General features: G+C 40.2%; 1 protein-coding gene across 1 annotated transcript in view; it reads right to left on the bottom strand.

The window, feature by feature from the left end:
* The window catches only part of DNAH12 (dynein axonemal heavy chain 12), a 233,836-nt gene extending 208,108 nt beyond the window's left edge, over positions 1-25,728 (bottom strand). Inside the window, exons 1-4 of the mRNA XM_024123804.3 lie at positions 25,722-25,728; positions 24,320-24,498; positions 5,291-5,372; positions 5,099-5,125 (exon numbers count right to left, since the gene is read on the bottom strand). Coding sequence (XP_023979572.1) covers positions 5,099-5,125; positions 5,291-5,372; positions 24,320-24,489 — 279 coding nt within the window. The 5' untranslated portion in view covers positions 24,490-24,498; positions 25,722-25,728. The remainder of the gene's footprint in view (positions 1-5,098; positions 5,126-5,290; positions 5,373-24,319; positions 24,499-25,721) is intronic.
* Positions 25,729-26,314: the final 586 nt, after the last annotated feature.

The raw sequence follows: 26,314 nt of genomic DNA, 5'->3' as shown, positions 1-26,314 counted from the left end.
GGTTGTTTATTAGAGATGTTTCTTGTTTCTTGAGGTAGGATTGTATTGCTATAAACTTCCCTCTTAGAACTGCTTTTGCTGCATCCCATAGGTTTTGGCCGTCATGTTTTCATTTCATTTGTTTCTAGCTACTTTTTGATTGCCTCTTTGATTTCTTCAGTGATCTCTTGCTTATTTAGTAGTGTATTGTTTAGCCTCCATGAGTTTGTGTTTTTTACAGATTTTTTTCCTGTAATTAATATCTAGTCCCATAGTGTTGTGGCTGGAAGATACTGGATACGATTTCAATTTTCTTAAATTTACCAAGGCTTGATTTGTGACCCAAGATATGCTCTATCCTGGAGATTGTTCCATGAGCACTTGAGAAGAAAGTGTATTCTGTTGTTTTTGGATGGAATGTCCTATGAATATCAATAAGCCCATCTTGTTTAATGTATCATTTAAAGCTTGTGTTTCCTTATTTATTTTCATTTTGGTTGATCTGTCCATTGGTGAAAGTGGGGTGTTAAAGTACCCTACTATAATTGTGTTACTGTCAATTTCCCCTTTTACGGCTGTAAGCATTTGCCTTATGTATTGAGGTGCTCCTATGTTGGGTGCATAAATATTTACAATTGCTATATCTTCTTCTTGGATTGCTCCCTTGATCATTATGTAGTGTCCTTCTTTGTGTCTTGAAATAGTCTTTATTTTAAAGTCTCTTTAGTCTGATATGAGAATTGCTACTCCAGCTTTCTTTTGATTTCCATTTGCATGGAATATCTTTTTCCATCCCCTCACTTTCAGTCTGTATGTGTACCTAGGTCTGAAGTGGGTCTCTTGTAGACAGCATATATATGGGTCTTGTTTTTGTATCCATTCAGCCAGTCTGTGTCTTTTGGTGGGAGCATTTAATCCATTTACATTTAAGGTAGTTACCAATATGTATGTTCTTATTACCATTTTCTTAATTGTTTTGGGTTTGTTATTGTAGGCCTTTTCCTTCTCTTGTGTTTCCTGCCTAGACACATTCCTTTAGAATTTGTTGTAAAGCTGGTTTGGCGGTACTGAATTCTCTTAGCCTTTGCTTGTCTGTAAAGGTTTTAATTTCTCTATCGAATCTGCATGAGATCCTTGCTGGGTAGAGTAATCTTGGTTGTTTTTCCCTTTCATCACTTTAAATATGTCCTGCCACTCCCTTCTGGCTTGCAGAGTTTCTGCTGAAAGATCAGCTGTTAACCTTATGGGGATTCCCTTGTATGTTACTTGTTGTTTTTCCCTTGCTGCTTTTAATATTTTTTCTTTGTATTTAATTTTTGATAGTTTGATTAATATGTGTCTTGGCATGTTTCTCCTTGGATTTAGCCTGTATGGGACTCTCTGTGCTTCCTGGACTTGATTGACTCTTTCCTTTCCCGTATTAGGGAAGTTTTCAACTATAATCTCTTCACATATTTTCTCAGTCCCTTTCTTTGTCTCTTCTTCTTCTGGGACCCCTATGATTTGAATGTTGGTGGATTTAATATTGTCCCAGAGGTCTCTGAGACTCTCCTCAATTCTTTTTATTTCGTTTCTTTATTCTGCTCTGCAGTAGTTATTGCCACTATTTTATCTTCCAGGTCACTTATCCATTCTTCTGCCTCACTATCATTACTCTGAATTCTTTTTCAGGTAGACTGCCTATTTCCTCTTCATTTGTTTGGTCTCGTGAGTTTTTACCTTGCTCCTTCATCTGCTGTGTGTTTCTCTCTCTTCTCATTTTGCTTAACTTACTGTGTTTGGGGTCTCCTTTTCACAGGCTGCAGGTTCGTAGTTCCCGTTGTTTTTTGTGTCTGCCCCAGTGGCTAAGGTTGGTTCAGTGGGTTGTGTAGGCTTCCTGGTGGAGGGGACTGGTACCTGTGTTCTGGTGGATGAGTTTGGATCTTGTCTTTCTGGTGGGCAGGGCCAAGTCCAGTGGCGTGTTTTGGGATGTCTATGGCGTTATTATGATTTTTGGTAGCCAATCTGCTAATGGGTGGGGTTGTGTTCCTGTCTTGCTAGTTTTTTAGCATAGTGTGTCCAGCACTGTAGCTTGCTGGTCATTGAGTGGAGTTGGGTCTTATGATTTTTGGTAGCCAATCTGCTAATGGGTGGGGTTGTGTTCCTGTCTTGCTAGTTTTTTAGCATAGTGTGTCCAGCACTGTAGCTTGCTGGTCATTGAGTGGAGCTGGGTCTTAGCATTTAGATGGAGATCATGCGGAGAGCTTTCACCATTTGATATTACATGGAGCTGGTAGGTCTCTGGTGGACCAATGTCCTGAACTCAGCTCTCCCACCTCAGAGGCACAGGCCTGACACCCAGCCAGAGCACCAAGACCCTGTCAGCCACATGGCAACAACAACTCTGTCAATATGTCTTCATCAACCAAATGAGCAACGCCAATGTGGGACCCAGGATCATTCACTCGGTGGAAGAATTCCGGGTTCAGGCAGGGGACAGGCAGAGTGCAGGTGACATCTGGATATTGCTTGACACTTTACAGACTGTTCTCAATGGATTTCCCTTCTTTGCTGAGCTTCAAAGCTTCCAAGATCTTGGGAGCTGGGAAGTGAAAGGCAGAGGGAGGGAGCACGGGGAAGGAGCAGCCCCTGGGCGTTTGCCCATGGGAGTGGCTGCCTCTGTGGTCTTTTTGATGGTAGCCATTTTGACAGGTGTGAGGTGATATCTCATTGTGGTTTTTGTTTGCATCTCTCTGATGAATGAATGATAAATGAATGTTGAGCACCTTTTCATGTGCTTGTTAGCCATCTGTATGTTTTCTTTGGAAAAATGTCTATTCAGGTCTTCTGCCCATTTTTTAATTGGGTTGTTTGTTTTTTTGACATTAAGTTTGTTGTATGAGCTGTTTATATACCTTGGATACTAATCCTTTATCAGTCATATAATTTGCAAATATTTTCTCCCATTCAGTAGGTTGTCTTTTCATTTTGTTGATGGTTTTGCTGTGCAAAAGCTTTCAAGTTTAATTAGGTCCCATTTGTGTATTTTTGCTTTTGTTTTCTTTGCCTTAGAAGACCGATCCAAAAAAATATTGCTACAATTTATGTCAAAAAGTATTCTGCCTATGTTATCTTCTAGGAGTTTTATGGTTTCCAATCAATCTTACATTTAGGTCCTTAATATGGATTGTGCTTTTTTTTTTTTTTTTTTTTTTTGTGGTACGCGGGCCTCTCACTGTTGTGGTCTCTCCCATTGCGGAGCACAGGCTCCGGATGCACAGGCTCAGCGGCCATGGCTCACAGGCCCAGACGCTCCACGGCATGTGGGATCTTCCCAGACCGGGGCACGAACCCGTGTCCCCTGCATCGGCAGGTGGATTCTCAACCACTGCACCACTAGGGAAGCCCTGGATTGTGTTTTTGATGTCACGTCTAAGTACTCTTGGCCAAGTCCTAGATTTTCTTCTAAAAGTTTTTTAATAGTTTTGTTTTACATTTAAATCTATTATCAATTTTTAGTTAATTTTTGTACAAGATGCAAAGTTTAGGCTGAGGTTTGGGGGTTTTGTTGTTTATTTCTTTTGTTATTTTTATGGTTGTCCTATTGCTCCACCCCATTTGTTGAAAAGATTATCCTTTTTCCATTGAACTGATTTTTGCTCCTTTGTCAAATATCAGTTGGCTGTAGTTGCGTGTGTCTATTTCTGAGTCATCTATTCTGTTCTACTGATACATGTGTTCAATTATTTAAAAGTAAAAAGTCAGCTGAAGGTCTAGTGAGAGAAATATTGAAAAAATATCCTTTGGGTTTGGCAACTAGTGGTCACTGGTGACATTAATGATGAAGTGGTGGAGTTCCTAGAAGCCAGATTGCCAGGGCAGTGGGTTTAAGGGTGAATTACTGTTTCATACCCAGCTACCTATTTTAGATTGTAAGATACTAAAGGCAAAAAATATGGGGGAAGAATGAGGATGCTAAACACATACACACAAAAATATCTTGCAGTTCACCCAGCCTCACATTAAATATTTATAAATGTTTGGGGGTTGTTTTATATCAGTTCTTACATCTAGTAAAGAGGCAAATCCACAGCCAAAGTCTCCAGAAAATTTGGGAGGCAGAGGGAGGAGGAGGAGGAGGAGTATTTTAAAAAGACAAAAAAACTTGGATTAGCTAAAATGAGGTTCTTCCAAAGATCCTCAGTCAGTAGAAAGGTATCCTTAGCCCTCTATCCCTAGAGGGAACTTCAAGGGTTCTGGAAAGCCTGTACGCCCATCTGGTAACATGCTGCATAAATTCTTCTTTTGTGTAAGCAGCTCCATAACTTTCCATATCCTTTGCTGTTAAGGAAATTTTACATGTTTTCATCTTTCCAACAATCACATCACAGTCCCATGTTGTCACCCATGCAGTCAGTGTCTTTTTTTTAATGTCTATCATCTAGCATGTGGGTAGCACACAATAGATTCAAAATAAGCAGTCATCATTATATCAACACGAAGACAATGAAAAGGGAGATGCATTTTCCTTCATAACTACCACTTTGAATATTTTTTTCAGTTCTTTGGAATAAAAACAAAAATATTTACAATTAAACCTCAAATAATGAATAGCAACAAAAATGTAACTCTTAAAACCTGTATTGTTGGGCCTTCCCTGGTGGTGCAGTGGTTAAGAATCCACCTGCCAATGCAGGGGACACGGGTTCGAGCCCTGGTCCAGGAAGATCCTACATACTGTGGAGCAACTAAGCCCATGCACCACAACTACTAAGACTGCGCTCTAGAGCCTGCGAGCCACAACTACTGGAGCCTGTGTGCCTAGAGCCCATGCTCTGCAACAAGAGAAGCCATCGCAATAAGAAGCCACGCACTGCAACGAAGAGTAGCCCCTGCTCTCTGCAACTAGATAAAGCCCGTGTGCAGCAATGAGGACCCAACGCAGCCAAAAATAAATAAATAAATAAATAAAACCTGTATTGTCATCATGGCACCCTTGTTTCTTTGGCAGAGAAAATAATCTGTTTCAAAATTTCTTTCTTCTCTAGGTCGGAATTTAGCAGGTGGTCTTAGAAGGAGCTACTCTGTAACAATTTGTTTGAACATTTTCAAAGCAAAAAATGTAAAAAATGGAACTCACTCCTTTCTTTTTAATTTCACTGGTCATCTGTCAAAAGCAAACAAACAAGACATAATTAAATCCAGAAGAAAGCTTTTAAAGTAAGTTTAAATTTTTTTAAATCAAAAATATAAATAGTTTTAAATATATGTATTATTCTTTAAAAAATACTAGTATAAAGATACACTTTTTAAAGAGAAAATATAAACCTACAGTTGGAGGATAATCTGGCTCTGGTGATGAAGGTGTTCTTTTATCCAATGTCCTGTCTAAATTTCTTTTGGCTCCTTCAATTCTGAAATTTATAGTTAGAAAAATGTATGACTCTCTTGAATATAACATTAAGATATATTATTAAAACATTACAATTTGAACATTTTTTCAACTATACTTGAAGAAGAGATATTCAAGCGTTCTTTATCTTACTGAATTTTCTATAAGAAATAAATCTCAATTGCCATTATCAATGAGTCCTTAATATTCAATTATTCATGTGTAATATAAAAGGAGACTAAAAATAATAATCAATAATGTTCAATTATAACATGACAATTTTTAAGTTAATCCTGATGCATGTGGGCCCTTACGTATGTATTACCTCTGTTCAAATGCCACACTGTCAGAGAAGACTTCCCTTACCCCTTATATTAAGTAGCACTTCTTCACTATCCATCCCTTTTATCCTCACTTACCTTGCTTCATAGTACTTACCACCATTTGACATACTATATGTTGTAGACCGTTTTATTCATTGCCTTATCCCAATGCTCAGAATAGTACCTGGTACATAGTAGGTGCTCAATGAACTGTTGTGAATGTAGGAATTTATCATCCATAAAATATAATTTCTTTTTTAAATAAAATTATATCATCATATAATCCATTCGTCTGTCACCAAATACTTACTGAATGTTTATATTCTGCAAGATACCCTACTAGGTTTTATTAAAACATAGCAGCAACAAGTTTCAAGGAATTTAAAAACTGAAAGGGTAGGAAGATAAGGTCAGAGTGCCATATAAAAAGTATGGGACCCTGATGGTTCAGAGGAGGGACAAGTTCACTTCCACCTGAAGGTATCTTTGAAGGTTATGTGAACAAGTTAGCATTTGCAATAAGCTTGAAATGAAGAAGAGGATCTCAGTTGGAGATGTGGCTTTCCTGGGCAGATGGATCTGAAAAGATAAAGACCCTAAGAAACAGGAAGACAATGGAACAATCAAAGGCAAAAATTGAAAAAAAGGAGTTGTCCAATCTGCCCAGAAGTTATGGAACCAGATGGAGATAAGTTTGGAGAAGTGGACTGGAATATCTAGCTAAGGGTCTCAAATAGCAAGCTTTTTTATTAGTAGACAATGGGGAGTCACTAAGAGTTTTTAAGCATGAGAACGTTTTTAGGAAGACAAATCTGTCAGTTTGTAAGGCTAAATACACTAGAAGAGATGGCCAAAGCAGAAAGTATAAAAGGGAAAGAAAAGAGACTTAAGAAAGAAGATTGAAGGATGCCAAGCATGACAGGAATGAGGAAGAACAACTGAAGGAGGCAAAGGAGACATGGTCAGAAGCAAAAGTAGAACTAAAAGGAATTTGAAGGAAAGGATGGCCACCAGAACCATAAAAGCATAAACTAGTAAATGCCATAAAGACAAAGATCATGTCTGTTTTGCTCACTGCTCTATCCATAGCACTTAGATAGTGTCCATCAAGGTCAATAAATATCTGTAGAATGAATGATCAGAATAGTGGATTTGGAAAAGATTCTGCATATCTAGTTTAGTACTTTATTTAATGCATGAATACTCTCAAAAATTTCAAGTTGTACCCCAGGATGGGTGAGGGGAGAAGACATTCATCACTTTCTGAGGTAGCTCAATTTACTGTTAGCTAGCTCATATTCTTAGAAATAAATTTCTTGAGTTGTATCCTTTTAAATTCTATTCTCTGGAGCTATATAAAAAAGTCATATTCCTCTTCTTTGTTACCCTTCCAAAACTTAGTAATACCTATTCAGTTCCTTTGACCATTCCTGTCAATAAAAGTTACCATTTAGGGTGAGTTTATGATGTTCTAGGCATTGGCCTAAGATCTTTATATGCATGGATCTCATTTAACTCTCACAGAAATCCTAAGAGGTAACAACTATTATAATATTATCCCCATCTTACAGATAGGAAGATGAGGATAAGTAAAGTTACTTGACTTGCCAAATTCACATTAATAAGCTGTAGAGGGGCTTCCCTGGTGGCGCAGTGGTTGCGCGTCCGCCTGCCGATGCAGGGAAACCGGGTTCACGCCCCGGTCTGGGAAGATCCCACATGCCGCAGAGCGGCTGGGCCCGTGAGCCATGGCCGCTGGGCCTGCGCGTCCGGAGCCTGTGCCCCGCAACGGGAAAGGCCACAGCAGAGGGAGGCCCGCATACCACAAAAAAAAAAAAAAAAAAAAAAAAAAAAAAAAATAAGCTGTAGAGATGGGATATGAACTCAGGCCTGTCTAAACTCCTCCCCATTAAGCAAATCATTTCCCTTCAAATTAGGTAGTTTCAAAATTCCTCACTCCTTGGTAGCTATAATGGTTTAGCAACATCCCTCTTATAGTGTGACCCCAGAATTCCAGATGTTGCTTGACCAATGGAGAGTGAAAATTTTCTCTCCCACATTCTAGACATTCTTCATTTATTAAAAGAGACTAAGACTGAATTAGCTTTTATGAATAGCCTCATTTCCCTGTTGTGCCTTACTGAGCCTGAGTAAATCAAAATGAAAACACGATGACACAAAAACTATGGGATGCAGCAAAAGCAGTTTTAAGATGGAAGTTTATAGCAATACAATCTCACCACAGGAAACAAGAAAAATCTCAAATAAACAACCTAATGCTACACTTAAAACAACTAGAGAAAGAAAAACAAAGAAAACCCAAAGTCAGTGGAAGGAAAGAAATCATAAATATCAGAGCAGAAATAAATGAAATAGAAATGAAGAAAACAATAGCAAAGATCAATAAAACTAAAAGCTGGTTCTTTGAGAAGATAAATAAAATTGATAAACCCTTAGCCAGACTCATCAAGAAAAAAAGGTAGAGGATGCAAATCAATAAAATTGGAAATGAAAATGAAGAAATCACAACTGACACTGCAGAAATTAAAAGGATTATAAGACACTACTACAAACAACTATATGCCAATAAAATGGACAACCATGAAGAAATGGACAAACTCTTGGAAAGGTACAATTTTCCAAGACTGACCAGGAAAAATTAGAAAATATAAACAGACATATCACAAGTAATGAAATTGAAACCATAATTTAAAATATTCCAACAAACAAAAGTTCAGGACCAGATGGCTTCACAGGTGAATTCTGTCAAACATTTAGAGAAGAGCTAATACTGATTCTTCTCAAACTCTTCTAAAAAATTGCAGAGGGAGAAACACTCCCAAATTCGTTCTACAAAGCCACCATCACCCTAATACCAAAACCAGAAAAAGATATCCAAAAAAAAAAGATTAAAGACCTATATCACTGATGAACATAGATGCAAAAACCCTGAACAAAATACTAGCAAACAGAATCCAACAACACATTAAAAGGATCATACACCATGATCAAGTGGGATTTATCCCAGGGATGCAAGGATTTTTCAATATACGCAAATAAGTCACTGTGACACACCACATTAACAAATTAAGGAATAAAAACCATATGTTTTTATAAAAACCATATGATCATCTCAATAGATGCAGAGAAAGCTTTCAACAAAATTCAACACCCATTTATGATAAAAATTCTCCAGAAAATGGGCATGGGGGAACCTACCTCAACATAATAAAGGCCATATATGACAAACCCACAGCAAGCATCATACTCAATGGTGAAAAACTGAAAGCATTTCCTCTAAGATCAGGAACAAGACAAGAGGTCCACTACCGCCACTCTACTCACCATAGCTTTGGAAGTCCTAGCCACAGCAATCAGAGAAGAAAAAGAAACAAAGGGAATCCAAATTGGAAAAGAAGAAGTAAAACTGTCACTGTTCTGCTAACTTTGATTTTTTCAGTGATCTCTTGGTTATTAAGTAGTGTATTGTTTGGCCTCCTTGTGTTTGTATTTTTTACAGATTTTTTCCTGTAATTGATATCTAGTCTCATAGCATTGGTCTTACGGCTAAGACCAACTCTGCCTGTGACGGGGCCGCCCCGTTGGCCATAGGGTAGCCGATGCAAATTCCCCCCCCAAAAAAAAAACGACCAGATGCCTATAACTCCCCCCGTGAGTGATTAATAGGGTGGAGGCTCCTGCTCTCAGGTCCAAGCCGAGGCCTTGGAAAAAGCTGGAACTAGCGCAGGTGCCTCGAGTTATGACCCTGAGAATGGCAACTAGAGGCCTTGGAAAGACCACGGAGTAGCACGGCTTCCGAGAAATGGGCTTGAGATACAATAATAGTGAGTCCCTGCCGAGCGGGTTGCTGGTTTCACGCGGCATGGTGATTAAGCTCGTGATCTAATCCGGGATTTCATAGTTTCAAGGGACTGGGATTGATTTAAGGGTATGTCCTATGTACGATCAATAATTTTATGTAATATGTAAGAATTGGGGACAGATCGTAGGATGGCGTACGCGAATAGGAAATACCATTCTGGTTTGATGTGTGTTGGGGTATTTAGTGGATTTGCTGGGGTGTAGTTGTCAGGATCTCCTAGCAGGTCGGGTGCGAACAGGGTTAGTGTAAGTAGGGATAGGATTAGTAGTAGGGCACCTATGGTGTCTTTGATTGTGTGGTAGGGGTGGAATGGGATTTTGTCTATGTTGGAGGGAATTCCTGTGGGGTTGTTGGATCCTGTTTCATGGAGAAATAGGAGATGTACTATTGTTAGTGTTAGGGTGATAAAGGGGAGGATGAAGTGGAGAGTGAAGAAGCGTGTCAGTGTTGCCTTATCTACGGAGAAACCGCCTCAAACTCACTCTACTAGGGTGGTGCCGATATAGGGAATTGCTGATAGAAGGTTTGTGATAACGGTTGCGGCTCAGAATGATATTTGTCCTCAGGGCAGTACGTAACCTACGAATGCGGTGGCTATTACTGTGATTAGGAGTATCATTCCAACGTTTCATGTTTCTTGGAAGATGTAGGAGCCGTAGTACAGGCCACGGCCCATGTGAGTGTAAAGGCAAATGAAAAATATGGAAGCTCCGTTTGCATGTAGGTATCGGATGGTCCAGCCGTAATTGACGTCTCGGCAAATGTGTGTGATTGATGAGAAAGCGGTTGTTGTGTCTGGTGTGTAGTGTATTGCTAGGAATAGGCCTGTTAGGATTTGTATGATCAGGCAGAGTCCAAGTAGGGAGCCGAAGTTTCATCATGAGGAAATGTTTGATGGGGTAGGGAGGTCGATGAATGCATTGTTAATGATTTTTATTAATGGGTGTGATTTTCGGATGTTGGTCATTAGTGTTCTTGTAGTTGAATAACAACGGTGACTTTTCATGTCATTGGTCGTGGTTTGAGTCCATGTAGGAATGATGATAATATATTTTGTTTTTGTCTTGAGTATTATATTCGTAGTTAGTTTTGTGGGGGTTTCTTCAAAGCCCTCGCCCATTTATGGGGGATTTGGGTTGATTGTAGGTGGTGGTGTGGGGTGTGGGATTGTCTTGAGTTTTGGTGGTTCGTTTTTGGGGTTAATAGTCTTTTTAATTTATTTAGGGGGGATGCTGGTTGTGTTTGGTTATACTACGGCTATGGCTACTGAGCAGTATCCTGAGGTCTGAGTTTCTAATAAGGTTGTATTGGGAGGATTTCTTTTGGGATTGGTGGTTGAGTTTTTGATAATGGCATATGTATTGGAGGGTGGAGAGGTGGAGGTTGTGTCTGGGTTTAATGGGTTGGGGGATTGGGTAGTTTGTGATGTAGGGGATTCTGGGTTTTCTGGGGGCGAGGCAGAGGGGGTTGCTGCGTTGTATAGTTATGGTGCTTGGTTAATAGTTGTTATGGGGTGGTCATTGTTTATTGGTGTTGTGGTTATTATGGAGATTACCCGGGGCAGTTAAGTAGGAGTGTAAAGAGGGTAATGGTGATGAGGAAAGACAGGAAATATAGTTTAATGAGGCCTTGTTGGTTTGAGGTTAGTATAGAGGCTTTTAGTTGGATGAGGGCTGTGGTTTTTGGTAAGATGTTTTCTAGTCATGTCATGTCTAGTGAGGAGGTAGCTAGTTTTTGGCTTATTGTTAGATATAGGTCAGGGGGTAGGCGGTGTATGATTGTGGGGAAATATCCTAGTGAGAGGGAGAATTTGGTGGGGTTTGAAGGGAGGTTGTATTTTAGGTTTTGTGTGTTGAGATTAATTTCAAATGCGATAATGAAGCCTAGGGTCGTTATTGTAAGGGCGGTTAGTTTTAGGTATAGGGGGATGGTTATTAGGGGGGTGGTTATGGGAGGGATGTTGTTGGATAGGATGAAGCCGGCGAAGATGCTTCCGAGTATTAATCGTATGATGGGGTTGATTAGTGAGGGGTTGTTTTCGTTGATGGTAATGTGGGGAGGGAATCGGGGTTGGTTTAGTAGCGTGTAGAAGATGATGCGGGTGCTGTAAACGGCTGTGAGGGAGGTGGCTGTTAGTGTTAATAGTAGGGCTCAGGCGTTGGTATAAGATGAAGTGGCGGCTTCAATGATTGGGTCTTTGGAGTAAAATCCGGTGAGGAATGGTATTCCGGTTAATGCGAGGCAACCAGTGATGAGGGCTGTGGTGGTGAAAGGGAGGGCTTTGAATAGTCCTCCTATCTTTCGAATGTCTTGTTCATTGTTTAGGTTGTGGATGATGGAGCCGGAGCATAGGAATAGTATAGCTTTGAAGAAGGCGTGTGTGCAGATGTGTAGGAATGCTAGATAAGGTTGGTTGAGGCCGACTGTTACTATCATCAATCCTAGTTGGCTGGAGGTGGAGAAGGCGATGATTTTTTTAATATCATTCTGGGTGAGGGCGCAGATGGCTGTAAATAGGGTGGTAAGAGCGCCTAGAGATAGGGCTGTTGTTTGGGCGAGTTTGTTGTTTTCTATTAGAGGGTGGAAGCGGATAAGTAGGAAGATTCCTGCTACAACTATTGTGCTCGAGTGAAGTAGGGCTGAGACAGGAGTGGGGCCCTCTATTGCAGAGGGGAGTCAGGGGTGTAGTCCAAATTGAGCTGATTTTCCAGCTGCGGCTAATATTAGTCCTATGAGGGGAAGGTTTGGGGTATTTTGGTTAAGCGCGAAGATTTGTTGTAGGTCCCATGTATTCATGTTTGAGAGGAATCATGCTATTGATGTGAGAAATCCAATGTCTCCGATGCGGTTGTATAGGATTGCTTGGAGAGCGGCTGTGTTTGCGTTTGTTCGTCCGAACCATCAGCCGATGAGTAGGAAAGATATAATTCCTACCCCTTCCCAGCCGATGAGGAGTTGGAAGAGATTGTTGGCGGTGACGAGGATTAGTATGGTGATGAGGAAGAGGAGTAAGTATTTAAAGAATAGGTTGATGTGCGGGTCGGAGTGTATATATCATATTGAGAATTCTATGATAGACCACGTGATAAATAGTGCTACGGGCATAAATATGAGTGAGAAGTAGTCTATTTTGAAGCTGAGTGTCAGTTTGAGGGTTTGAATGGTGATTCAGTGTCAATTTGAGATAAGTACTTCTTGGTTTGTATGAAGATATATTGTTATTGGGACCAGGCTGGTGAGGAAGGCGCAGGAGACGGTGTTTTTTACATAGGTTTGGTACTTGTTGCTTTTGTGGATGTTTGTGCTGGGTGTGATGACTGGGATAATTAAGATTAGTAATGTGAGTAGGGTAAAGGAGGTAAATAGGTTTATTACTTTTATTTGGAGTTGCACCAATTTTTTGGCTCCTAAGGCCAATGGATAACTCCCATCCTTTAAAAGCTTGAAAAAGCCATATTGTTAGATATGGAAGCGTGAGTTAGCAGTTCTTGCAGTACTTTTTCGGTAAATAAGAAGTTTTAGTCTTCTATTACTGGCTCCACAAGCTAGTGTTTTTCTTAAACTATATTTACAGTAGAGGGGACCTAGAATGATTTTAGGGTTTAGTGAGAGAAGTAGGAGGGGAATGATATGTAGAGCTATTAGGGTATGTTCTCGTGTGAAGGAGGGGGTGAGGTTGTTGACGTGGTATGTGTGTTTGCCGTACTGTGTGGTAATTAGCATATATAGGGAGTATAGGGTGGTGATTACGATGTTTGTTCCTATTAGGATGATGGTGAGATTTGATCATGAGAATATGGATATTATTACGAATAGTTCTCCGATTAGGTTGATTGTAGGGGGTAGGGCGAGGTTTGTTAGGCTTGCTAGTAGTCATCAGGTTGCTATCAATGGGAGGAAGATTTGTAGGCCTCGGGCTAAGATTATGGTTCGGCTGTGAATTCGTTCGTAGTTTGAATTTGCTAGGCAGAATAGTATGGATGAGGTGAGACCGTGGGCGATTATTAGGGTGGTAGCTCCTATGTAGCTTCAGGGGGTTTGGATGAGAATGGCTGTGATAACGAGTGCTATGTGGCTGATTGAGGAGTATGCGATAAGTGATTTTAGGTCTGTTTGGCGTAAACAGATGGAGCTGGTTATGATTATGCCTCATAGTGAGAGTATGAGGAAGGGGTAAGCCATGTGTTCTGTGAGTGGGTTAAGTATGGGTGTGATTCGTAGTATGCCGTAACCACCGAGTTTTAATAGTACGGCTGCAAGTACCATGGAGCCTGCAATGGGGGCTTCTACATGTGCTTTGGGGAGTCATAAGTGTAGTCCGTAAAGGGGTATCTTTACTATGAAGGCTATTATACAGGCTAATCATATAAAAGTGTTGGATCAGGAGGTTGATAAGGGTTGGGTTCAGTATTGTATTAGAAGGAAGTTTAGGGTTCCTGTTGTGTTTTGTAGGTAAGTTAGTGCTACTAGTAAGGGGAGTGATCCGAGCAGTGTATAGAAGAGGAAGTAAAGTCCTGCATTAAGTCGTTCTGTCTGATTACCTCAACGGGTAATAATGATGAGGGTTGGGACTAGCGTAGCTTCAAATATAATATAAAATAGGATTAGTTCTGTGGCGGTGAATGTTATGATGAGGAATACTTGTAGTGTGATTAATATTGTGATATAGAGTTTTTTTCGGGCAAGGGGCTCTTTGAGGAGGTGTGATTGGCTTGCTATTAGTATTAGGGGGAGGAGTCATATGGTCAAGATTAGGAGGGGTGTGGAGAGGGGGTCAGAGAAGAACGTAAGGGAGTAGTTGAGGTTATTATCATTGGATTGCGTAAGGAGGAGTAGACTTGTAAAGCTAATTAATAGGCTATGGGTTGTGGAGTTGATTCAGATTAGATTGTTTTTTGATAGTCAGGTTAGTGGTATTAGTATGATAGTGGGGATAATAAATTTTAGCATTGGAGGAGGTTAAGGCTTTGGACATAGTCGGTGCCATATGTGTTGGAGATCATGACTAGTAAAGCTAGTCCGATAGCTGCTTCGCAGGCTGTGAAGACTAGAAGGATGATTGGAACTATGTTGGCTAGGGTGAAGTGTAAATTTAGGGTTGTGAGGGTTGTAAAGATAAATAGGGATAGTGCTATGCCTTCTAAGCAGAGTAGTGCAGATATTAGGTGGGATCGATATATTAGTAGGCCTACGAGGGATAAGTACTGTTTGCTGATGACATGATACTATACATAGATAATCCTAAAGATGCCACCAGAAAACTACTACAACTAATCAATGAATTTGGTAAGGTTGCAGGATACAAAATTAATTCACAGAAATCTCTGGCATTCCTATACACCAACAATGAAAAATCAGGAAGAGAAAATAAGGAAACACTCCCATTAACCACTGCAACAAAAAGAATAAAATACCTAGGAATAAACCTGCCTAAGGTGGCAAAAGACTTATACTCAGAAAACTATAAAACACTGATTAAAGAAATCAAAGATGACATAAACAGATGGAGAATATACCACGTTCTTGGATTGGAAGAATCAATATTGTGAAAATGACTAAGTAATCTACAGATTCAATGCAATCCCTATCAACCTACCAATGGCATTCTTCACAGAATTAGAACAAAAAAATTTACATTTTGTATGGAAACACAAAAGACCCCGAATAGCCAAAGCAATCTTGAGAAAGAAAAACAGAGTTGGAGGAATCAGCCTCCCTGACTTCAAACTATACCACAAAGCTATGGTAATCAAGACAGTATGGTACTGACACAAAACAGAAATATAGGTCAATGGTACAAGTTAGAATGCCCAGAGATAAACCCATGCACATATGGGCACCGAATTTATGACAAAGGAGGCAAGAACATACAATGGAGAAAAGACAGCCTCTTCAATAAGTGGTGCTGGGAAAACTGGACAATTACATGTAAAAGAATGAAATTAGAATACTCCCTAACACCATACACAAAAATAAACTCAAAATGGATTAAATACTTAATAAGACCAGACACTATAAAACTCTTAGAGGAAATTATAGGAAAAACACTCTTTGACATAAACCACAGCAAGATCTTTTTTGACCCACCTTCTGGAGTAACAGAAATAAAAACAAAAATAAACAAATGGGACTTAAAAGCTTTTGTACAGCAAAGGAAACGATCAACAAGACCAAAAGACAACCCTCAGAATGGGAGAAAATATTTGCAAATGAAACAAAAGACAAAGGATTAATCTCCAAAATATACAAACAGCTCATGGAGCTCAATATCAAACAAACAAACAATCGAATTGAAAAATGGGTGGAAGACCTAAATAGACATTTCACCAAGAAGACATACAGATGACCAAGAAGCACATGAAAAGATGCTCAACGTCACTAATTATCAGAGAAAGGCAAATGAAAACTACAATGAGGTTTTTTTTTTTACATCTGTACCTTTTTTTTTTAACATCTTTATTGGACTATAATTGCTTTACAATGGTGTGTTCGTTTCTGCTTTATAACAAAGTGAATCAGTTATACATATACATATGTGCCCATATCTCTTCCCTCTTGCGTCTCCCTCCCTTCCACCCTCCCTTTCCCACCCCTCTAGGTGGTCACAAAAAACTGAGCTGATTTCCCTGGGCTATACGGCTGCTTCCCACTAGCTATCTATTTTACATTTCATACTGTATATATGTCCATGCCACTCTCTCACGTTGTCCCATCTTACCCTTCCCCGTCCCCGTATCCTCAACTCCATTCTCTAGTAGGTCTGCTTCTTTATTCCCATCTTGCCCCTAGGTTCTTTATGACCTTTTTTTTGTTGTTTAGATTCCATATATATGTGTTAGCATATGGTATTTGTTTTTCGCTTTCTGACTTACTTCACTTTGTATGACAGACTCTAGGTGCATCCACCCCACTACAAATAACTCAATTTCATTTCTTTTTATGGCTGAGTAATATTTCATTGTATATATGTGCCACATCTTCTTTATTCTTTTTGAATTATGGTTTTCTCTGGGTATATACCCAGTAGTGGGATTGCTGGGTCATATGGTAGTTCTATTTTTAGTTTTTTAAGGAACCTCCATACTGTTCTCCATAGTGGCTGTATAAATTTACATTCCCACCAACAGTGCAGGAGGGTTCCCTTTTATCCACACCATCCCCAGCATTTATTGTTTGTAGATTTTTTGATGATGGCCATTCTGACTGAAGTGAGATGATATCTCATTGTAGTTTTGATTTGCATTTCTCTAATGATTGATGATGTTGAGCATTCTTTCATGTGTTTGTTGGCAATCTGTATATCTTCTTGGGAGAAATGTCTATTTAGGTCTTCTGCCCATTTTTGGATTGGGTTGTTTGTTTCTTTGATGTTGAGCTCCATGAGCTGCTTTTAAATTTTGGAGATTAATCCCTTGTCAGTTGCTTCATTTGCAAATATTTTCTCCCATTCTGAGAGTTGCCTTTTCATCTAGTTTATGGTATCCTTTGCTGTGCAAAAGCTTTTAAGTTTCATAGGGTCCCATTTGTTTATTTTTGTTTTTATTTCCATTTCTCTAGCAGGTGGGTCAAAAAGGATCTTTCTGTGATTTATGTCATAGAGTGTTCTGCCTATGTTTTCATCATTAGTGTATAGGAATGCAAGAGATTTCTGTGCATTAATTTTGTATCCTGCAACTTTACCAAATTCATTGATTAGCTCTAGTAGTTTTCTGGTGGCATCTTTAGGAATCTCTATGTATAGCATCATGTCATCTGCAAACAGTGACAGTTCACTCTTCTTTTCCAATTTGTATTCCTTTTCTTTCTTTTTCTTCTCTGATTGCCACGGCTAGCACTTCCAAAACTATGTTGAATAATAGTGGTGAGAGTGGACATCCCTGTCTTGTTCCTGATCTTAGAGGAAATGCTTTCAGTTTTTCACCATTGAGGATGATGTTGGCTGTGGGTTTGTCATATTTGGCCTTTATTATGTTGAGGAAAGTTCCCTCTATGCCTACTTTTTGGAGGTTTTTTTCATAAATCAGTGTTGAATTTTGTCAAAAGCTTTCTCTGCATCTATTGAGATGATCATATGGTTTTTCTCCTTCAATTTGTTAATATGGTGTATTACATTGATTGATTTGCGTATATTGAAGAATGCTTGCATTCCTGGGATAAACCCCACTTTATCATGGTGTTTGATCCTTTTAATGTGCTGTTGGATTCTGTTTGCTAGTATTTTGTTCAGGAATTTTGCATCTATGCTCAGCAGTGATATTAGCCTGTAGTTCTCTTTCTTTGTGACATCTTTGTCTGCTTTTGGTATCAGGGTGATGGTGGCCTCGTAAAATGAGTTTCGGAGTGTTCCTCTCTCTGCTATATTTTGGAAGAGTTTGAGAAGGATAGGTGTTAGCTCTTCTTTAAATGTTTGATAGAATTTGCCTGTGAATCAATCTGGTCCTGCGCTTTTGTTTGTTGGAAGACTTTTAATCACAGTTTTAATTTCAGTGATTGTGATTGGCCTGTTCATATTCTGTTTCTTCCTGGTTCAGTCTCGGAAGGTTGTGCATTTTTAAGAATTTGTCCATTTCTTCCAGGTTGTCCATTTTATTGGCATATAGTTGCTTGTAGTAATCTCTCATGATCCTTTGTATTTCTGCAGTGTCAGTTGTTACATCTCCTTTTTCATTTCTAATTCTATTGATTTGAGTCTTTTCCCTTTTTTTTTTGATGAGTCAGAGTAATGGCTTATCAATTTCTTTTATCTTCTCAAAGAACCAGCTTTTAGTTGTATTGATCTTTGCTATCAGTTCCTTCATTTCTTTTTCATTTATTTCTGATCTGATCTTTATGATTTCTTTCCTTCTGCTAACTTTGGGGTTTTTTTGTTCTTCTTTCTCGAATTGCTTTAGGCATAAAGTTAGGTTGTTTATTTGAGATGTTTTTTGTTTCTAAAGGTAGAACTGTGTTGCTATAAACTTCCCTCTTAGAACTGCTTTTGCTGCAGCCCATAGTTTTTGGGTCGTCGTGTTTTCATTGTCACTTGTTTCTAGGTATTTTTTTATTTCTTATCCGTTCTTTTGCCTCAGTTATCCTGCTATTGATCCCTTCTAGAGAATTTTTAATTTCATTTATTGTGTTGTTCATCACTGTTTGTTTGCTCTTTCGTTCTTTTAGGTCCTTGTTAAACGTTTCTTGTATTGTCTTCAACCTATTTCCAAGATTTTGGATCATTTTTACTATCATTACTCTGAATTCTTTTTCAGGTAGACTGCCTATTTCCTCTTCGTTAGGTCTGTTGGGTTTTTGCCTTGCTCCTTCATCTGCTGTGTGTTTCTCTCTCTTCTCATTTTGCTTAACTTAACTATGTTTGGGGTCTCCTTTTCACAAGCTGCAGGTTAGTAGTTCCCTTTGTTTTTGGTGTCTGTCCCCAGTGGCTAAGGTTGGTTCAGTGGGTTGTGTAGCCTTCCTGGTGGAGGGGACTAGTGCCTGTGTTCTGGTGGATGAGGCTGGATCTTGCCTTTCTGGTGGGCAGGTCTACATCTGGTGGTGTGTTTTGGGGTGTCTGTGGCATTATTATGATTTTAGGCAGCCTCTCTGCTAATGGATGGGGTTGTGTTCCTGTCTTGCTAGTTGTTTGGCATAGGGTGTCCAGCACTGTAGCTTGCTGGTTGTTGAGTGGAGCTGGGTCTTGGCGTTGAGATGGAGATCTCTGGGAGATTTTCGCCTTTTGATATTACATGGAGTTGGGAGGTCTCTTGTGGACCAGTGTCCTGAACTTGGCTGTCCCACCTGAGAGGCGCAGCCCTGATGCCTGGCTAGAGCACCAAGAGCCTGTCATCCACATGGCTCAGAATAAAAGGGAGAAAAAAAGAAAGAAAGAAAGAAAGAAAGAAAGAAAGAAAGGAAGGAAGGAAGGAAGGAAGGAAGAAAGAAAAAATAACTTAAAATAAAGTAAAATATAGTTATTAAAATAAAAAATAATTAAGAAAATAAATTTTTAAGTAAAAAAAACGGACAGACAGAACCCTAGGAGAAATGGTCAAAGCAAAGCTATACAGACAAAATCACACACAGAAGCATACACATACACATTCACAAAAAGAGAAAAAGGGAAAAATATATACATATTTTTGCTCCCAAAGTCCACCTCCTCAATTTGGGATGATTCGTGGTCTATTCAGGTATTCCACAGATGCAGGGTACATCAAGTTGATTGTGGAGATTTAATCCGCTGCTCCTGAGGCTGCTGGGAGAGATTTCCCTTTCTCTTCCTTGTTCGCACAGCTCCCGGGTTTCAGCTTTGGATTTGGCCCCGTCTCTGCATGTAGGTCGTCTGAGGGTGTCTGTTCTTCGCTCAGACAGAATGGGGTTAAAGGAGCAGCTGATTCGGGGTCTCTGGCTCACTCAGGCCGGGGGGAGGAAGGAGTAGGATGCGGGGCAAGCCTGCGGCGGCAGAGGCCGGTGTGACATTGCCCCAGCCTGAGGCGCACCGTGCATTCTCCTGGGGAAGTTATCCCTGGATCACGGGACCCTGGCAGTGGCGGGCTGCACAGGCTCCCAGGAGGGGAGGTGTGGATAGTGACCTGTGCTTGTACACAGGCTTCTTAGTGGCTGCAGCAGGAGCCTTAGTGTCTCATGCTCGTCTTGGGGGTCCACGCTGATAGTCGCGGCTCGCGCCTGTCTCTGGAGCTCCTTTAACCTGCGCTCTTAATCCCCTCTCCTCGCGCACCAGGAAACAAAGAGGCAAGAAAAGTCTCTTGCCTCTTCAGCAGCTCCGGACTTTTTCCCGGACTCCCTCCCGGCTAGCTGTGGCACATTAGCCCCCTTCAGGCTGTGTTCATGCAGCCAACCCCAGTCCTCTCCTTGGGATCCGACCGAAGCCGAGCCTCAGCTCCCAGACCCCGCCCGCCTCGGCGGGTGAGCAGACAAGCCTCTCGGGTTGGTGAGGGCTGGTCGGCACTGATCCTCTGTGCAGGAATCTCTCCACTTTGCCCTCCACACCCCTGTTGCTGCGCTCTCCTCCGTGGCTCCGAAGCTTCTCCCTCTGCCACCCACAGTCTCCACCCGCGAAGGGTCTTCCTAGTGTGTGGAAACCTTTCCTCCTTCACAGCTCCCTCCCACTGGTGCAGGTCCCATCCCTATTCTTTAGTCTCTGTCTTTTCTTTTTTCTTTTGCCCTGCCCAGGTACGTGGGGAGTTTCTTGCCTTTTGGGAAGTCTGAGGTCTTCTGTAAGCGTTCAGTAGGTGTTCTGTAGGAGTTGTTCCACACGTAGATGCATTTCTGATGTATTTGTGGGGAGGAAGGTGAACTCCACGTCTTACTCTTCCACCATCTTGTACCTCCTTACAATGAGGTATTAACTCACTCTGGTCAGAATGGCAATTATCAAAAAATCTAGAAATAATAAATGCTGGAAAGGGTGTGGTGAAAAGGGAACCCTCTTGCACTGTTGATGGGAATGTAAATTGATACAACCACTATGGAAAACAGTATGGAGGTTCTTTAAAACGTGTCCATCGACAGATGAATGGATAAAGAAGATGTGGCATATATATATACAATGGAATATTACTCAGCCATAAAAAGAAACTAAATTGAGTTATTTGTAGTGGGGTGGATGGACCTAGAGTCTGTCATACAAAGTGAAGTAAGTCAGAAAGAGAAAAACAAATACCGTATGCTAACACATATATATGGAATCTTAAAAAAAAAGGTATTGATGAACCTAGTTGCAGGGCAGGAATAAAGAGATAGACATAGAAAATGGACTTGAAGACATGGGGTGGGAGGGCGAAGCTGGGGCTAAGTGAGAGTAGCATCGACATACATATACTACCAAATGTAAAATAGTTGGCTGGTGAAAAATAGCACAGGGAGATCGGCTCAGTGCTTTGCAATGACCTAGAGGGTGGGATAGGGAGCATGGGAGGGAGACTCAAGAGGAAGGGGATATGGGGACATATCTATGCATATGGCTGATTTGCTTTGTTGTGCAACAGAAACTAACACTGTATTGTGAAGCAATTATACTCCAATAAAGATCTATTAAAAACAAAATTCCTGGGCTTCCATGGTGGCTCAGTGGTTGGGAGTCCGTCTGCCGATGCAAGGGGCGCGGGTTCATGCCCCGGTCCGGGAGGGTCCCGTGTGCCGCCGGGCAGCTGGGCCCGTGGGCCATGGCCGCTGGCCCTGTGCGTCCGGAGCCTGTGCTCCGCAGCGGGGAGGACCGCAGCAATGAGAGGCCCACGTACCACAAAAAAAAAAAAAAAAAAAAAATAGGAAAAACAAAATTCCTAAGGCTTTCTCACATGGAGTAGAAAATGTGCCTGGAATATCCTCCTTCCTCTTTTCTTTGTTAATTGTCAAGGCCCAGGCCAGACTCCCCTTCATCCGTCATTTTCTCTGTGAGCAGCCTAGCTCTCAGTGATCAATACTTTGAAGGAGTTTGCCTTATACTTTGGTATGCTAGTTGGCACTAGCTACCTTGCACTGTAATGATCCCAACATAAATATGCCTAACTTACTTGAGCTCTTTATATATAAATGTCACCCTTTAATATAGCAATAATTTCCTGGAGTGTGTTTTCTCCTACTGATATAAATAAAAAGAGCTGAGAATAATGTAAGAGCTAGCGTTTTCACTCTCTGGTTTTACTTTCTGTGTTAACAATCAAAAACAGTTACACAAAATTGGATAATTTCAAAAGACTGTGTAAGAGACTACATACAGTGAAGGAGAGAAAGGCTGGTCTGAATCAAGAGGGAGGTAGTGGCCAAGGAAGAAGTGGCTCATTCATGGGAATCTGGAAAGCTACGAAACAATTTTTGATCTTTTCTCAGCCAAGTGTTCCCAGGAACTGGTCCCAGCAGAGGGGTCAGTTCTGCCCAGGACTCCTTACATCCCACCTTACTCCTGGAACTCTCTATCCACAGACCTCACTTGATAATACTCTTCCGCAGGTCCCTGATACTCTAGTGACATTGACCTTAGTCAATTCCTGAACACACCGAAAGCATTCACATTTCAGGGCTTTCGTGCTTGCTATTCCCTTTGCTACACTGGTGTTCTCATGTTTATTTAAATGACAAGCTTCTTATTCTTTAGAACTCTATATATCATCTCCACGGGACTTTCCTGCAATGTTCCTAGAAACATCTTCCCTGTCACTCTCTATCCCACTATTTTATTTCTTCATAGTATCTATCACCATCTAAAGAGTTAACATACTTTTTTTTTTCTAATGTGTTTACTATCTGCCTCCTCCCACCAGAATATAAGCTTCTGAAAGACTAAAGTCCTTTCTGTTGTGTTCTCTGTGGTCTTTCTAGTAACAAGCACAGTGTCTGGATAACAGTAGATATTTAATATCTGTTAAATAGATGTAAGAGAATATGTAGACAGGGTTAAAGCTGCACAAAGGGGATTAGGAGAAAGCTTTCCAGAGGAGGTGATTAATAAACTAAGCCTTGAATAAATTGTATAAGTATTCAGACAGACTTTCAGTGAAGGAAACTACAGGGAGCAATTGTGAAATTTATTTTTCACTAAATGTAAAACTATGGAACTGCAAGTAGTTCAACATGGCATTCTGAGATTATGAAAGGTTTTGGAGCAAGAACAATATGTAACTCCTAAGGAACCCCTTTTTCTATTCTCTAAGTCTACTGAAACATTGATTAGAGTCTTAGAAATTAAAGGGGTAAAGGGTATCTAACAATACATATACTGCCATTAGTTAATATACCTTATAAGTTTGGATTTAAATATGATTAGAAGATTGACAGACTAATAATAATGTAAATTTAAAGAAGTTATATGATTAACAGACCTGTTTAATTATAAGGAAAGTAAAATCAGCAAAAACTTAAATTATTTTAACTAGCAACAATATGATCATCAACAATATGATCATCAACAATGTAACAGAGAGTAAAACTTAGTCATTTGCAAAATATGTATAAAGGAGGCAGACCAAAGAGGGAAAGAGAATGCAGAAAGAGAAGCAGAAATCCACCAGAGAGAAATTCCCTGTTTTATAGTTTCAGTGTTAGGTTCAAAGCTTACAGATGAGCTCAATGTCTTTTTCTCCTTATTTATCCCCAGAGCCCAGCAGAGTCAGGTACCTAGGAAATTCTCAGTAACTGCTGAATTGACTGAACCATCCTTATCAGTGCCTTTGGTAGCTGGTACCTAAATTAGTTTTAATTTCCACTAAATTGGAGGGGAAAGGGTAGGATGTTAGACTGTATTTTCTTTTGTATAGAAAAAATTTTAAGTACAAGTAGTTTCAAGCTATTTTATTAAGTATTTGCTCCAGTGCAATGCTATTTATAGAGGGCCAGTTACTTGGTTTTACTTTCAGGGACCAGTATGGTTATCATATATCACAAGGAGGAATAGCGTGGTGTTCAAAGTATGTGAACTCTAGGACTAGACTGTCAGGGTCTAAACTCAAGCTGTGAGACCTTCGGCAAGTTATTTAACTTCTCTGCACGTCAGTTTACTCATCTATAAATAGAAATAACAATAGTACCCACCGCATAGGGTTGTTGTGAGAAGTATAGGTAAAACAATAAAAACAATGCTTAGAATAAACACTGTAAGCACTATATAACATTTACTATCATTACAATTACTTTTTTAATTGTTTTCCTACTTGAATTTGAAGATGATATTTTGACCATGAACAACCTAAATAGTTAAACTTTTTATGAGAATACAAACACTTAAGTATTTCACTCAAATTCCAAATAAGGATTATTTACTAATATGCTACTTACACTAACTGATTAATTGTCTTCTGCTGCTCCTTGGATCTTCTGTAACTCAGCAGCTTACTTTGTGCTGGTGCGCCAACACCTATGTCTTCCGGGGGACGAACAATGGGAGGTAACTTCAAGTTCAGAGCCTCTTTTTCTGCTGCAATGGCAGTTTTGTTTGTATCTGACATCTTGGTCCCCTAAAGATTAAAATATACCCTGAGGAGACAAAGTCCGTAAAGCCATTATTGTAAAAGCTAGCCTCGGGCTTCCCTGGTGGCGCAGTGGTTGAGAGTCCGCCTGCCGATGCAGGGGACACAGGTTCGTGCCCCGGTCCGGGAAGATCCCACATGCCACGGAGCGGCTAGGCCCGTGAGCCCGTGAGCCATGGCCGCTGAGCCTGCGTATCCGGAGCCTGTGCTCCGCAATGGGAGAGGCCACAACAGTGAGAGGCCCGCGTACCGCCAAAAAACAAACAAACAAAAAAAATGGTAGCCTCGATATATTCATTTCATATCAATATCAAAAATTCTAGGCGTCTTTATATCTTTTTCCCAAGGATGGCAGTTGAGCTAAATGTGCAGGGATTCCTGTCAGAGCTTTACCATTCACTGCTATGAAGAAATGAAGCCAGTCATTTCCCGGTGAGTGAGGGCTTCAGTTTCCTCATGGCTGAAATTAAGGAACTGGATTAGCTGCTCTCTGAATACCTGTACAGTTCTAAAATTTAGAGTTCAAATTTTCCCTAAGAAGCAAATCACAACAACAACAACAAAATCCAGTTGTTGAGGTATAATCCCTCTCCCCAAAAAGCTGATACTTTAACATCATTAATATTTTTAAACATCACTATTGTATCTTAGTTTTGCTACCTTCCTAGAAAGCCATACTATGATCAAACAAAAATAGGCATACTAAGTGCATAAGAAATCTAAAATGTCATATAAATGCTGAATAATTAACTGTGATATCAACTGCATTTGCTGCAGATGCCCACACAATTTGGAGATTCCTGCCTTGAAAAAGACAGTTTCTGCTGGCGCCCAGTTCAAAATCTCCTGCCCTGGGAGAGGGGTGAAGAGAAAAGCTGAGGACAAGAAAGTACCTCTCTGATTGTTTTCACTACTTCCCGGCTCCTCAGATAAGAGGGGAACGTTCAATGAACTTCTCCAATGGTGAAAGGAAGAGAGAAAACAAGGGTTGAAACCTCCGGAACGCCCTACGGGGTCCTGCCGAGCTGGGCAGTCGCCTGCCGCATAGAAACAAAGTTGTCGCCATAGAAACTGTCGCGGTCGCAACTGGAGAGACTGGGCAAATGTTGCCTGGAGAGGCAGTTGCTGAGCTGCCACAGATTAGGATTACCTGTCACAACAATAATTCATTACTCGAGTAAATGGAGGGTCGGAGAATGAGACTTTTTTACCTGTCTTCCCTTAGAAAGGGCACAGAATCAGGATCTTCAAATTGTGGAAAACTGCAAAACTGGAAATTTGGATCTGTTGGAAAATAGATTTATATAAACACTCTCAAGGAGGATCAAGTCTTCAAGTGTCCCCCTAGCGACTTCCCTGTAAATATTATAACTAATCAAGATTTTATCTTATTTCTCTATTCAGTATTTGTTTAGACAGCACTTCTTTCAGAAAATTTTTGGCAGAGAAGATTAAGCTGTGTAAATTTTTTGAGTATGCATGAAGAGAGAAATGTGAAACTTTGCTATTTGAGGCTGCACAATGGATACTCCATCTAAATGATAATAGCCTACACAAATACCATGTGCATAAATAAAATTGGTAGATAAATAAATCCTGGTGGTGTATTAATGGCATATTCATTCAACAAATATTTGAGCATCTTCTATGTGCCAGTCAGCATGTAAAGAATTTTTTTTAATGAGAGTACAGCCTACACTATTGTGTCTAGCAAACAGTTGTTCCTCTAAAAATGTCATTTGAATCAGTGAAAGAACAAACTGAAATTCCTCCTAGCTTGTGAAAACAAACTTTCTGTGGAAAA

This window comes from Physeter macrocephalus, chromosome 18 (assembly GCF_002837175.3).
Source record: "Physeter macrocephalus isolate SW-GA chromosome 18, ASM283717v5, whole genome shotgun sequence".
Classification (NCBI taxonomy): domain Eukaryota; kingdom Metazoa; phylum Chordata; class Mammalia; order Artiodactyla; family Physeteridae; genus Physeter; species Physeter macrocephalus.
Note: the sequence above shows the minus strand (reverse complement) of the source record. Positions and strands in the feature narration are given on the sequence as shown.